This window comes from Alosa sapidissima, chromosome 15 (genome assembly GCF_018492685.1).
Source record: "Alosa sapidissima isolate fAloSap1 chromosome 15, fAloSap1.pri, whole genome shotgun sequence".
Classification (NCBI taxonomy): domain Eukaryota; kingdom Metazoa; phylum Chordata; class Actinopteri; order Clupeiformes; family Clupeidae; genus Alosa; species Alosa sapidissima.
Window position 1 is genome coordinate 17,264,958 of NC_055971.1, and position 14,182 is coordinate 17,279,139.

Here is a 14,182-nt window from a genome sequence, read left to right on the forward strand (position 1 = left end):
CATCAAACACCTTTGGGGTGAACTACTGTAGAAGAGAGACTACAATCCAGGCCTTCCTGTCCAACATCAGTGCTTGACCTCACAAATGCTCTTCTGAACGAATGGGCAAAAGATTGCAGATATTTAAAATCTTGGGAAAATCCTTCCCAAAAGAGTAGAAGATGTTACAGCTGCAAAGAGGGGACCAACTCCATACTAATACCTATGGATTCAGAACGAGATGTCTTTGAAGTTCTTATGGGTGTAATGCCAGACTTTCAATTCTTCTGTCTGTATAGTGTACATTAATGCTCCTTTATTCACTTTATTCCAGTTTAGATTTTTATGAGTCTTGGCGTGAACTGAATGTTTTTTTTTCAGTTTGAACAGGGTGCTTTTCACTACTGAAATAGGTTGACTGCACACTGCAGTGCAAGCTATGTTTATACATTTATGTTCATGACATCATTAGCTGAAATATGTATGCTCAATCAGTATATAAATAAGTCATCAGTAGAGACTTATTATGTTCTTTAGTTTTCCATTGATTGTGATAGCATCTCGCCCTTCTAAAGCATAACAAGGCTAGTATTGCCATGTGTGCCGTATGTACACTCTGAATACAGTATGTTGAATATGTGCACACTGCATATTGAAGACTGGCTTGCCCTTCAACATCAGAACAGTGGGACAGAGAACCCTGCCATGCAGTTACTGTGCATTCTGTTGCTTTGTGAGGGTGAACTGGAGGCTGAACATGTGGTGAGCACCCCCCCCCCCCCCCCCCCCCCCCCCCCCCCCAACCCACACACACACACACTTTCTCCATAAGCTCTGACCTCCGGCATGACCAGTGAAGGTCATGAGAGAGAATCAGGCTCACCTTGGGAGCATCCCAGATAGCGATCGACCCTGACACTATAGCCCCTTTATGTGGAGATCAGGGGCCAGTTCTGCCCCAGACTAAACCTCTGTGTCGGGATCAGACTGCTGGAGTCCTCCCTGTTTGCAGGGTGACCTTAGACATCATGAGGGTTGGGGGGGGGGGGGGGGGCTTAGAAAAAGAAAGAGAGAGCCTGATTACGACCCCACAAGAACAAAGAGCTCACAGACAGGCGTGCGTGTGCACAGCCGGCTGGGCAGGGCCCGGGACCAAGCTGAGCCGTGCCTGGCTATCTGGCATTAGCGCTCGCGCGGCGCAGTGCTAGCTAACGCTCGTCTGATAAGAGACTTGGAAGGACGTGAAAGCTGAAGCCTCCACCCCCAGCCGAGCGAGCGTGAGGACGTTTTTACCCTTTCCCCACACCCTGCTGAAATGCCGATGAAAAGCAGCCATGAGTAAAGTCGAAAAAAAAGGGGGGGGGGGGGAGAGAGAAGAGAGAAATAAAGGGAAGATAGACATTTTCTAGAATATTTTCGGTGGCCCATTTTGTGCGCGCGGCAGGTAGCAGCTGGGAGAGAGGCGGGTGGGAGGCAGAAAGAGACTCCACCCCACTGAGAGGGAGACTGGGATTGAACGGCAGCGCACGCAGGCCTCCACCCGACATATGCCCTTTGAAGGTGTGGAGTCTGGAGCTCCATTGAGCTAATTCGATTCCATTCAATTTGGTTCTCTTTACAGAGAAAAAAACTCAATGTGTGTGTGTGTGTGTGTAGTATGTGTGTGTGTGTGTGTGTGTAGTATGTGTGTGTGTGTGTGTGTGTAGTATGTGTGTGTGTGTGTGTGGTATGTGTGTGTGTGTGTGTAGTATGTGTGTGTGTGTGTGTAGTATGTGTGTGTGTGTGTAGTATGTGTGTTGGGGATGGGATCAGTGGGAATTTTTTTCCTTCTCCTCCTTACTTTTGTTGACTCTTGTTCTGCTATATCAAAGCCCTCCTGCTTTTTCCTTCATTTTCCTCAAAGAAAGAAGTTTTGGATCCTATCCTCCTCCTCCTTTCTCTTCTCTCTCCATTACTCTCTCTCTCTCTCTTAGCACATCCAATCCCCCCATCACTCCATCTCAACCCCCTACTCTACGCTGGAAGAAGTTCCCAAAGTAGCTCCTTAACGAGGGCGGCTCCCCAGGTTTTCAGTGGTCCTCCACTCCTCCACTCCTCCACTCCTCCACTCCTCCACCCTGCTTATTCCTGTTTATTCATCTCCACTTTGCCCCCCACCCCCCATAACTGACCCATGTGACTGGCAAGATGCGCGCAGTAATGTTTTATTTACTGGTGCCCTCCTGCTGAGTGTGCTCTGTGTGTGTGAGTCTCTGTGTGTATGTGTGTGTATTGGTTTCATGCTGGTGCAGTCTCCATTCCCTTCACAGGTACCCCCACCACCACCCACTACCAAAACAGAAGTGTGGGCACAACAATCCAAAAAGGCGTAGGTGGTGGTTCCTCCTACTCTTCTTCAGGAAGAGAGGTGGATGTGGTGTGGGTGGGAAGGGGGGGGGGGTTGAGAAGAATCAGGTCAGAGCTGATTGGGTGCCACCACCCACGGACACCCTGTTGACTGACGGCAAGGCAAATATCTTTGGCTGTCGGGGCACGTTGTCAAATCGCGGTCGTTGTCACTGCCTAATAGGAAGCCAGGGCCTCTCCTTCTGGCACACGGCGAGCGAATCAGAGGGTGTCATTGCAGTGCAGTTGCATCACATGTGGGGTTTTTTCACTGCTAAAACAGTTAGCATCTCCGGTCGTGGATTCTACTCCTAAAAGCACATCCCTCATTTAAATTTGAAAATACACTTTCCTTTGATGTGGATTGGTCTGTCCAAAGTAATTAGTGGCTACATTGGCATTAGCTCGATGCTAAATGGTGAAAGTGGACTGATTTCTGAAGGCATATTAAAAAACAAACAGACATAAAATATTAGTGCCTACGGAGTCCTCCACCTCTACACTTTGCCTTCAGGATGGGAAGCAACATCATCGTGTGTAAATGTTTTAATAGCACACTTCCTCAGTGAATCATACCCTGTTGTCCAGATGCCTGTAGAAAGGAGATCAAAATATTTGCCTCTACCAATTTTTGGCTGATTTTTTTTTCTTACTCTTTCTCTCTTTCTCTTTTCCTCTCATCTTCTTTCATCTCTCTCCTCAGGCATTGGCACTAAGGACGGCACAGCGAAGAGAGACAAGGACTTCCGGGGCAAGGCCCAGAAGCAGGTACAGTTTAACCCAGGGCAGACCACCGCCACCTGGAAGGTGCGCATCCTGAGTGACAACGAGTACGAGCAGTCGGAGACCTTCCAGATTGTTCTGTCCGAGCCGGTCATGGGCGCTCTGGAGTTCCCTGAGGTGGCCACTGTGGAGATTGTTGACCCAGGCGACGGTGAGCACCTGTTCTCTATTAAACAACCCTCCCAGCAGTCCTTCAAAAGGACAGTTCTTGAGAGCCCAAAATGTCCATTTTATCAGCCTTTTATGCTCTAAAATCCAGATGACCAATGAGGGAAAAGTATTTGCTAAACCCCACTCACCTACTGGATATTACTGGAAATAAAAACTAGCTGTCAAAACGGTATCAAATTTGAGGAGAATATTACTTTAAGCCACATAGTCATTACTATCTCCCAGTGGCAATCTCCTTAATATTGCTCCGTCTGCAGTCACGGGCCAAGTGTGGCAAGGAATTACTGCATTGGTTTTCCACAGCTTTTTTTATGGTCCGTTATATTTTATTGTTGCGCTTGAACTGGCTGGTGGCCGGTGGACAGGTGCTAATATTTCATTTACAGACTCTGCACCCAGTTTGGACAGGGCAGCAATACGTAAAGTCTAAAACAGAAGCTGCTCCTATCCGTGCTCTGCCAGCATATACAGCAACAGAAAATAACAACTCACAAACAGAGGGGGAAAGGGTCAAATGTAAAGCTTCTGTCCACAACAACAAGTTGGAGTTGGGATGTGAGATGTCAGCCTGTGTTCTGGCCTGGCTGAGTGTGAGCTCTCACCCCCCTGCCCCGCACTGCCCCCATCCCCTTCCTCCCCTTCCTCCATGTGGGGCTTGTTAGTGGGGGCTGTCTGTAAGAGTGTGTGCCTCCCTCACACCCTCAGCTCCAGCTCCAGACCCTGCATGGCCTGCACACTGGACTGCATCTTAATCATAGCATGAAATCCTCATCAGTCACAACACACACACACACACACACACACACACACACACACACACACACACACACACACACACACACACACAGCAGAGCGGCGGTTCCGTCGACTAGCAGCCAGGCGCCAGCAGAGAGTCCAGGGGCCAGCACATGCTATCTGTCTTTCTGCCTGTTTCTCTGTCTGTTTGCCTGCCTTCCTGTCGGTCTGTCTGAGTAACTGTCTGTCTGTCTTTCTGTCTGTCTGTCTGTACAAGATGTCAGCTTGTCTGTCTCTGTTTATTTCCATATGTGTTTTTGTTTCCTTCTTGTCTGTCTGACAGTGAACACATGTGTTCTTTTCTTCTGGTTTTCTATTTACTCACCATTCACTCTTTATAGATCATACTTTCTCGAAATTATCATCAGCGTGAAACAATCACTAATTCAATAGATTTTTGAGATCTCATATGCTTGTAAAGTGTTTGGCTGTAATTGTATCATGTTTGATTTTACAAAAACGAACAGAAGAGGGAAAGAATCCGAGTTTGCAGTAGAGTAATAAAATGTTCATGAAAAGTGTCCATATAAGATTTGAAGGAGGGGTAGGCATGGAAGTACATAGTAAGTGCTTGTTATATTAAGACAAACAAGTTCTCAAACACTCTCAGAACTGACATATTCACACATGTACAAAATATGGATAGACAGAGCTGAGAAATTACACAGGTGTGAATCTAGTCTTAGAAACAACAAGAATATCCCCTGAGAAATCATATGTTGCTAAAAATTGTCTGTTTTTAGGAAGAAAATTCATATTTTGTGGCAGTCCTGCTGTTTACAGAATAATCACATCACCAAATGTCATACAAGCAGGATTTTTGTCGCTTAATAAATTGTTATGAAGTTGTACACCCCAGGGGGGGCAAATCAAAGGAATGTCAGGCACAGTGTCTCTGATGCTACATGAAAGCCTGTCTTAGAACTGACAGGTTAGCGTAACACACTCAGACCTAAGACTGCTGAGATACTGCATTTAGTCATTAAGGAGGCAACCAAGTAAATCTCAGCTGTCATAAAATACCTCAGTAAATGCAAAACCCTCTCAGTAATAAAATGCAGTGTTTTTACACAAACACATATACACACATGCAGACACATACAAAAAAGGTGTCTTGCGCATGCACACAAACACAAACACTCACTCACTCTCTCTCTCTCTCTCTCTCACACACACACACACACACACACACACACACACACACACACACACACACACACACACACACACACACACACACACACACACACTCACACTCTCTCTAACACACACACACACACACACACACACACACCACACACAGGGTTAAGAAAATCGGAAGAAGGAATACAGAAAGAAACAAGGAGTGGAGTGAGATAAGGATATAGGCTGAATAGAAAACAGTAAGTAGAGAACCTAACAGTAAGACCTCTCTACACATGCAATGCAGCATATACTGTGGGCATGTAGTCAATTGGTACTGTATAGTGCATGAATATAAAGCACCTAGTGTTGTTTGTGTCATGCGAGATGGCAGTGCAGTGAAGCAGGAATGGATTGCAGAGGGGAATAGATGGCAACCTACAGCAGTGCCATTAAGATGCCAGCTTAGCCTCGCAAACTCCTGAGCTGTTGTCCTGCTTGTTTCTCAGTCCATAATTGGTGCTGAGAGACCCCCTCAGGGGCTTAGCTGAAAGCTGAAGCTGAGAGTAGGATAGGAGGGGGAGTGTGTGTGTGTGTGTGTGTGTGTGTGTGTGTGTGTGTGTGTGTGTGTGTGTGTGTGTGCATGCGTGTGTGTGTATGTGTGCGTGTGTATGTGCATGCATGTGTGTGTGTGTGTGTGTGTGTGTGTGTGTGTGTCTAAGGGAGGATGATGTGTAAGGCTTGCACTGGGAGGCTGACACCTCGTTTATGTGTCAGAGAGGCAGGGCAGCCTGAGAGCAAGAGAGAGAGAGAGAGCAGAGCTCAGGGATCACAAGTGCCTGCCGGTACTCAGCTCCTGGACGCCCAGCTCTGCAGCCGTGCCAGCCTGCCCTGGAGAAGACAGGAGAGGAGGGGAGAGAAGAGGGGGATAAGAGTAGGGAGGAGAGGAGAGGGTAGGAAAGGGGGAAGAGAGGAGGGGGATAGAAGTGGAGAGGAGAGGACAGGGGGAAGAGAGGAGAGGGGGATAGAAGAGGAGAGGAGGAGAGCATATGGGGGAGAGGAGGAGGACAAGGGAGGGAAGAGGAAGAGAACCTGCCTTCTCTGTTTACTTTCTTAGTGTGGACAAGTCTAACTTGACAGAGACAGAGAATGAGGGGGGGAGGGGTGGAGAGAGAGAGAGAGAGAGAGAGAAAGGATATAGGAGAGGGAGAAAGGAGAGGATAAGAGAGAAAGATGTGAAAGGAAGAGAGGTTGAGCGAAGATTAAACAAGGCTTGATAAAGAGTGGGAGAGAGGAGATAGAGATAGAGGAAGAGATGAAGGGGGGAAGAAGGGATGAGAAACAGGAAGAAAGAAAATGAGGGGGAGGTTAGATGAGAAACCACAAATAACAAAATGAAAGGAAAACATTTAAACACAATTATGCACACACTTCATGTGTGTGTGTGTGTGTGTAAAATGGCTGATCAGCAGGAGTCATGGCTTCCACATCTGAATCATTCATGACATTTGCGATGTCTCTCTGTCTCTCTCTCTGTTCTCTCTCTCGTTCGGCGTGACTCACAAACCAAACGGAAGATTAAACGCATCTTTAGTCCAGTCCGTTCCTCACTCAGGGCCTTGGGGGCATTTGTTAGTTTTTCCTATCGCACCGACACACACACAGTGACACCTCACCATCCGTCGTCCCCTTCCTCACCTCACACACACCATTCTCTCCCCCTCTTTTTTTCCCTCGTTCTCCACTGCGAGGGACCCACAGCGCTTTTCGCCTTCAGGGTTGGAGGAGTTGTTTCTTTGTGAGCTCTGATGACGGTTATCGGTGTGCCTGTGCCAGGGCTGAGTGCAGTCTGATAAGCCAGGAAACAGGCGGACAGTTTGATCAAAGGTTGTGCATGCACAACAGGAGGAGAGGGGGAGAGATGGGGTGGACAGAGGTGGGCAACGTATCGGAAAGGCCTCGCTCCTTATTAGTCCCACAGAGTCACTCTCAGGATGTATTATTCTTCTCTCTCTCCATCTTGAGCGTAATGTTGTTTCTGTCTGGAAATCGTAGCCATTTCCATGCAAATTGAAGGAGTTTTGTCTGTACCTTTGAAATGTCTGAGACAAAATGCCCAATTTTATAGCATGGTTTCGTGCTTTGTCAGACACAAAAGCGTCTGCTAAACCGCACTTATTTTTACCTTCACCTTTACATTTCTGTCTGCACTTTTCTGTGTTTGTACATTTCTATATCTGTACATTTCTGTGCTGTCTGGGTATACAGTATATCTTCTTTATTTTCTCTTAACACTGATATCCACTCCACACCTGGACCAATAAAGGTCCTCTCTAATACGACACATCCCAGCCACCAGCCTGGCCCATCGAAGCTGTGGTAACTTTTCCCCTGTGTTGGCATAAAGATGAATGATGGTTGGTGTCTCTGTTCACCCCTCTCCTGCAGAGTCCACCGTGTTCATCCCCTCGGACACCTACACCATAGAGGAGGACATCGGAGAGCTGCTCATCCCCGTCAGGCGCAGCGGAGACGTCAGCCAGGAGCTCATGGTCCTCTGCTTCACCCAGCAAGGTGTGTGTGTGTGTGTGTGTGTGTGTGTGTGTGTTTGTGTGTGTGCAACCGAGACAGTGAGAGAGGGTGTGTATGTGTTTGTGTGTGTTTATTCCAGTGACTGTGGTGCAGTATGTTGATGAAGTGCTCTGTACAAGTTTGCTCTCAGATATACATTTAATCCCCAAATAAAATAAAATAATGATAAATAATGTAAATAGAACATTGCATATAAATAATGTAAATTATTGCATGCATATAATGCTATACATAATACACTATCATATGATTTATTAATAATGTCATTTTTGTCATGGCCTACATACACATCCACAGCTCACCAGCATGTAGAGACCACAGCACTGTCCATATTATCACTCTGAGACCATATGTGATGTCCGGCTCTGCTGTGTTTCCCTGTGTTCAGCGACGGCCACGGGTACGGTGCCAACGACTGTGCTCTCTTACTCCGACTACATCTCGCGTCCGGAAGAGCACAACAGCATGGTGCGCTTCGACAAGGACGAGACGGAAAAGCCGTGCCGTGTGGTCATCATCGACGACTCGCTCTACGAGCCGGAGGAGAGCTTCAACGTGACCCTCAGCATGCCCATGGGCGGCCGCCTGGGCTCCGAGTTCCCCTGCGCCCGGGTGACCATCCTGCCCGACATGGATGACGGTAAGGCCTCTGGGCTTGACCTTTGACCTCGGCTGACCTTTGACCTTATTTTGACCCTTCCCAAGCAAATAGTAACAAATGCCTGCCCCATGCAGTCAACAACTGTCCTGAGTCTACACAGTGCAGGGTGGGCCACAGGTGGTTGAAATGACCTCAGAATTGCATTCATGCCAAACAACTGACCACTTACCTGAACTTACTCTACTAATCCAAGTCTCGAAAACAGTGATTTGGTATATGTGGCTCCTACAATCCTTCAAGCGCTCTGTGGCAACTAGTCCATAACTGACAATGCATGTACAGTAAGAGGGTGTTTACTTATTGACAGTTCAGAGAGGGAGGCACAGAGGATTGTTAAAGATGAACTTGACCATTGACCATTGAGGGCTTAGGGCTCCCTGTCTGTATTTTAAGCTGCCCTCTATCTGACTCAATGAGAAGAAGGTGATAGGTGGCGAGGAGATGAGGTGTATCATGGGACAAGGTCACTGGAGAACAGAGAGATGCAGTTAGCATAGGTCGCTAGGTAGGATGTTATGTGTGCCAAAACCTAATCAGGTGGAAAATAACATCAGGTAGAACTTTTAAGTTTGAAGTACATATTTTTTTGGGTATGAATCGTTGCCTGAATGACAAATAGGATATTTAGGTGAGACGCTTCATCCCAAAGCCGGGGGTTATTGTGCTGTCAAGGTCTACTGCAATGCGGGAATGAACCCTGAATTCATATGAGAGATTTGTATTGAAGAAAAATGTGTGTGTTGGAAAAGGGGGTCTTTAAAAAGTGATTTGTGAGGCATGAAAACCAAAAGAGAAAACGCACACACTGTTGTAGGGCACACACACACACACACACACAAACACACACACACACAATTGCAGACAAACCCACACACACTCCTCAGGCATCATTTGAATTAGTGTACTATTCTACAAATGAAGTGGCTGGTGTTGTTGTGTTATGGTTGTTGTTTTTTAATTGTGCTACTGACGGCCTCATGGGATTTAGAGATTCATTACACGCACATCAGAAAGTACAAAGTTGAAAGGTCTAGTCGATGTTTTCACACTGTGCAGACATAGTCTCTTTGTAAGAAAATGCAAAAGAGCTGAAAAGTACAGTATGTGTTTGGCACATTTGAAAGTTTGTGTGTGTGTGTGTGTGAGAGTGTGTGTGTGTGAGTGTGTGTGTGTGTGTGTGTGTGTGTGTGTGTGTGTGTGTGTGTGCACTCATAGTTGAAGGTGTGTGTTTTGTAGTGCCTGTGGGGGTAGCCCATATCGCCCATCTTCAGGGTGTGTCTGGAGGCTGGAGGTGATTCTCTGGCATATCTCCTCTCCCCATGCCTCTTTGTTTAACACCACCTCCAGGGCTTGCCTCCCTATCTCCCCAGTCATCTCTCTCTCTCTCTCTCTCTCTCTCTCTCTCTCTCTCGCTCTCTCTCTCTCTCTCGCTCTCTCACACACACACACACACACACACACACACACACACACACACACACACACATTCTATGTCTTTCTCTGCATTCTATCTCTCTCTTTTTCCCCACACATTCTCTATTTCTCTTGTTCTCTCTCTCTCTCTCTCTCTCTCTCTCTCTCTCTCTCTCTCTCTCTCTCTCTCTCCTCTCTCTCTCTCTCTCTCTCTCTCTCGCACACACACTCCCACTCCCACACATTTACACACACACACACACACACACACACACACACACTCACACACATGGACACACACACACACACACACACCACCGATTCAAGGTACACTGGAGTTGAAAGAGCCACCATAATCGCTGAATCTTCATTTTTAAAGGCATCAAAATCCCTTTTGAAGCGAGATAATTGGGGTGATGCAAATCTCTGGCTTCCCTTCCCGGGCCGATGGAAGAATTAATTGTGCGATAAAAAAACGCTTCCTTTCGAGGATGTGCGTGTTTATTGTTGTTTCTTATCTAAAGGTAATTGAAGTGGTCAGAGCCGGGCTCGATATGCCCGTCCTTTCTCTCCTGGTGGCCCATCGTACCGATCTCACCTCTAAACTCCTCTCAACAGACAAACGAAGGGAAAGATAATGGAATGTTCTAGAGTGCCATATTCTTCTCCTCACACCCCACTTATCTCTCTAAGCAGTTCCACCACTAGGAGCAATTGACCGTGCCCACTTGAACAGGGACCACCCTCCACTCTCTTATATGCCGGCTCTATTTGTTTTCATCTTACTGAATGTACACACACACACACATTTCAGTTTACACTACACTTTCATGTATATACACACACACGCACAATGCTTGTTTTGAAGGTGTCTGCTGTAATTTTAGTCATTATCCGCACTCAGAGGGAGGTCACGGTGGAATGTAAACTAACTCCTAGGCGAAGCACAAAAGCATCCGGTTTATTGACCGAGTCTCCACGTTCTTTTCTTTTCTTCGCACTTTTATTGACAGCCTCAGCACTCATCCTTTGTTTAGTTAATGGCCCCTTGAAAAGCAGCCCAATCCAAGGCCTACAACCCCTTGCCTAAAACACCACAACAGAATTTGTGAAAATAACTTTGGAACATAGCACAGACACTAGATATTTCTCCCTCATTCTATTGAGTGATTGATAATCCTTGTCTGTTTCACCTTCTGAGGCTTTGAAAACATCTTGTCCTTACACTAGTGTGAGTTTGTTCTTAAGTTGTTTTCCTGTGGGAGCTGACACAAGCAGAGTTAAGTTAAGTGTGTGTGTGTGTGAGAGAGAGAGAGAGAAAGAGACAGAGAGAGAGAGAGAGAGAGAGAGAGAGAGAGACAGTACACTCCTGGCCCAACTCCCCATATATAGGAGCGAGCGTGCCAGGGATGCTTCCTCGCCTTACTTTACTTCAGTGTAACACAAGATTCCGTGCGTGTCCAACTTTGACCCGCCCCACACCCCCAAACCCCCCCTCCCTCCTCCCTACACTTCTGGGTGTCCGGGGACAGCTGTTGGACTGTTGAGCTGATGGGTCGAGGTTTAATGGGGTGCGAACTCGTGTCTGCGCCGAATACTGCTGACAGCCCCCAAAATACTGCTGAGCGTTCCATGGAGCTCCGTACGCCCTCTCAACAAAAGGCAACTGAAACAGTAGACAGCAGCCACGTCCGGCCGGAAGGTCAACGGCCGAGAACAGGTTCTTTTAAATATTTGACGATGTGTTGGCCACCTGTGAACCTCCTCTGTTTATGGACCTCGGCGCCATGGTGAAGGCTGAAGATTTGGTTTACTTTCTTAACCCAGAGTGCAAACCTCAATGCCAGTCATTGATGAGCTGAATGCCAAGGCAGAAATTAACATGGCTGTCAGATGCCTCTAATAAGAATGCTCAGGCTGAACAAAAAATATATGACTTGCAAGCTCTTTTTTGTCTTGCGTTTTATGTGCAGATCTTCAGGGCTCATAAACGCATAGTGCTGGCCAAGTCCAGCTTAACGGAGGCCTTATAAATGAGCCCTGGACTTAGCAGGAGGTCCAGGCTTCCTCTGTGCTGAGAGAGGAGAGTAAATTGGGCAGGGATTATGTGCAGGTTCCCCCTCGCACCCTCCCCACCACAATTAGACACTCGAGAGTCCATTTTGGACCGGGGTCACGGCGGAACAAAGCACAGGGGTCAAGAGTGTAATGCCCCCACCGCTAACCTTTCCAGTCTGACACTCCTGCCCACATTCAAAAACGCCACAGCCACCCATTCTCTCCCATACCCACGAGGGGAGGGAGAGGGGAGGCCGGGCTAGAGAAGGCTGAAGTGGTAGAGGCTCCATATCCTCTGTTCTTTTTATGTGTGTGTGTGTGTGTGTGTGTGTGTGAGAGAGAGTGTGTGTGAGTGTGTGTGTGTGTGTGAGAGAGAGTGTGAGTGTGAGTGTGTGTGTGTGTGTGTGTGTGTGTGTGTGTGTGTGTGTGTGTGTGTGTGTGTGAGTGTGAGTGTGTGTGTGTGTGTGTGTGTGTATGTGTGAGAGAGAGTGTGTGTGTGAGTGTGTGTGTGTGTGTGAGTGTGTGTGAGTGTGTGTGTGTGTGTGTGTGAGTGTGTGTGTGTGTGTGTGTGTGTGAGTGCTGAAGTATGCATAAGACACAACCCTTCCCCACACACCCTTTGTACGTCTCCTGGATTTGGAAAGAGACACAATTGGTTTCCAAACGTAAAGAGGGTCTCTCAGTGGAGACAGCAGAAACCCAAGATGCATGTTGGCATCAACTCAAACAACTCTTTCTCAGACACGCACACCATGTAAATGTGGCATTTTCAGCCAAATTAGTCCTCAACACTGTTACAAGGACAAACACAGCAGCCTCATTACTCTAAGGCCAAGCAAAGGGAGACTCTGCTGATTGGCTCTGTCGGCACCCTGTATGCTGTGATCTGGCCTCTTGTTATCATCCCCTCCACCCTTTTCTCTGCTCATGATGGAACAGTTGAATGGCAGTCTGAAGCCTCTTAGCCGTATCACTTGGCAAGGTGATCTGGTTTCATAAGGGTGACTTTGCCTGATGGGAATCAGAGTATGCGTGTGTGTGTGTGGAGAGGAGGGGGAGGGAGGGGGGGGGGGGGGTTGCAGATGCAGCCTCCTCCTTCCTTTGTGTAAACTTGCTTTGTGTACATTTTATATTGTTATCTTATTTTCCATCCCTGGTTCCATCTGGAGTGGACAAATGGAGAATAGAGAAGGAGGAGTAAAGAAAAAAAAAAGAAAGAAAGAAAGAAAGAAAGAAAGAAAGAAAGAAAGAAAGAAAATAAGAAAAAAAAAAGAAAGAAGAAAAAATGCATAGCCTGGAGCCCCAGTCTGGTACTTGTCAGTGTGCTACATTTACCTGAAATCTGAGCAACCTCATCCCCCTCTTTTTCCCCCTTCAACGAAGAGAATAAATCTCTCATGATGTCAGCATAACACGGCGCCATGCTTCTCCTGAAGCCACTGGATCCTGTGTGGCAAAACCATTCCTGATGTAAAGACTTGGGAAAGTCAGGAAAACAGAAAGCACTTCATGAAACTAGCTTCACTTCAGAAACTAGCATCATGCAGTCCTGTGAGTAAAGGTGTGTGTGTGCGTGTGTGTGTGTGTGTGTGTGTGTGTGTGTGTGTGTGTGTGTGTGTGTGTGTGTGTCTCTGGGAAAGTGTCGTGTCTGGAACCTGTATGTCTGTACATGTGTATGTGCATATATGGATGTTCTTGAACGAGTGTGCTTGAGTGTGTGTGTGTGTGTGTGTTTGTGTGCACGCGCCTACGTGGGTTGTAGTTTGTGTGTGCTGCACCTGTCTCTGTCTGTGAGGGGCTCTGTGCTGTGGCTCCCCAGGGTGGACAGTGGTGACAGCAGCTGCCCCTCTACCTTGTCTGGTCTGGGGGCTGTATCTGTGGACCAGGCAAAAGGCCCCCTGGGGCCACACGGGTAGGGTCATTACACACACACACACACACACACACACACACACACACACACACACACACACACACACACACACACACACGGTACAACACAAACACACTAATTTGTTCGTGTATGTTTGGTACACTGCTCTCTAAAGTAAAGCAACTTTGACCTACACACTCAAAGAGCATGTGTACATGCACACAACAAGATATGCATGCATACACATGTGCACACACACACACACACACACACACACACACACACACACACACACACACACACACACACACACACACACGCACACACACACAGAGCCACGCATACACATT

General features: G+C 47.2%; 1 protein-coding gene across 1 annotated transcript in view; it reads left to right on the forward strand.

Annotated features, from left to right (window-relative positions):
* frem2b (FRAS1 related extracellular matrix 2b) overlaps positions 1–14,182 on the forward strand; it is an 81,886-nt gene that overhangs the window by 37,704 nt on the left and 30,000 nt on the right. Inside the window, exons 4-6 of the mRNA XM_042064557.1 lie at positions 3,068–3,298; positions 7,684–7,809; positions 8,216–8,467. Of these exons, the coding sequence (XP_041920491.1) occupies positions 3,068–3,298; positions 7,684–7,809; positions 8,216–8,467 (609 nt within the window). The remainder of the gene's footprint in view (positions 1–3,067; positions 3,299–7,683; positions 7,810–8,215; positions 8,468–14,182) is intronic.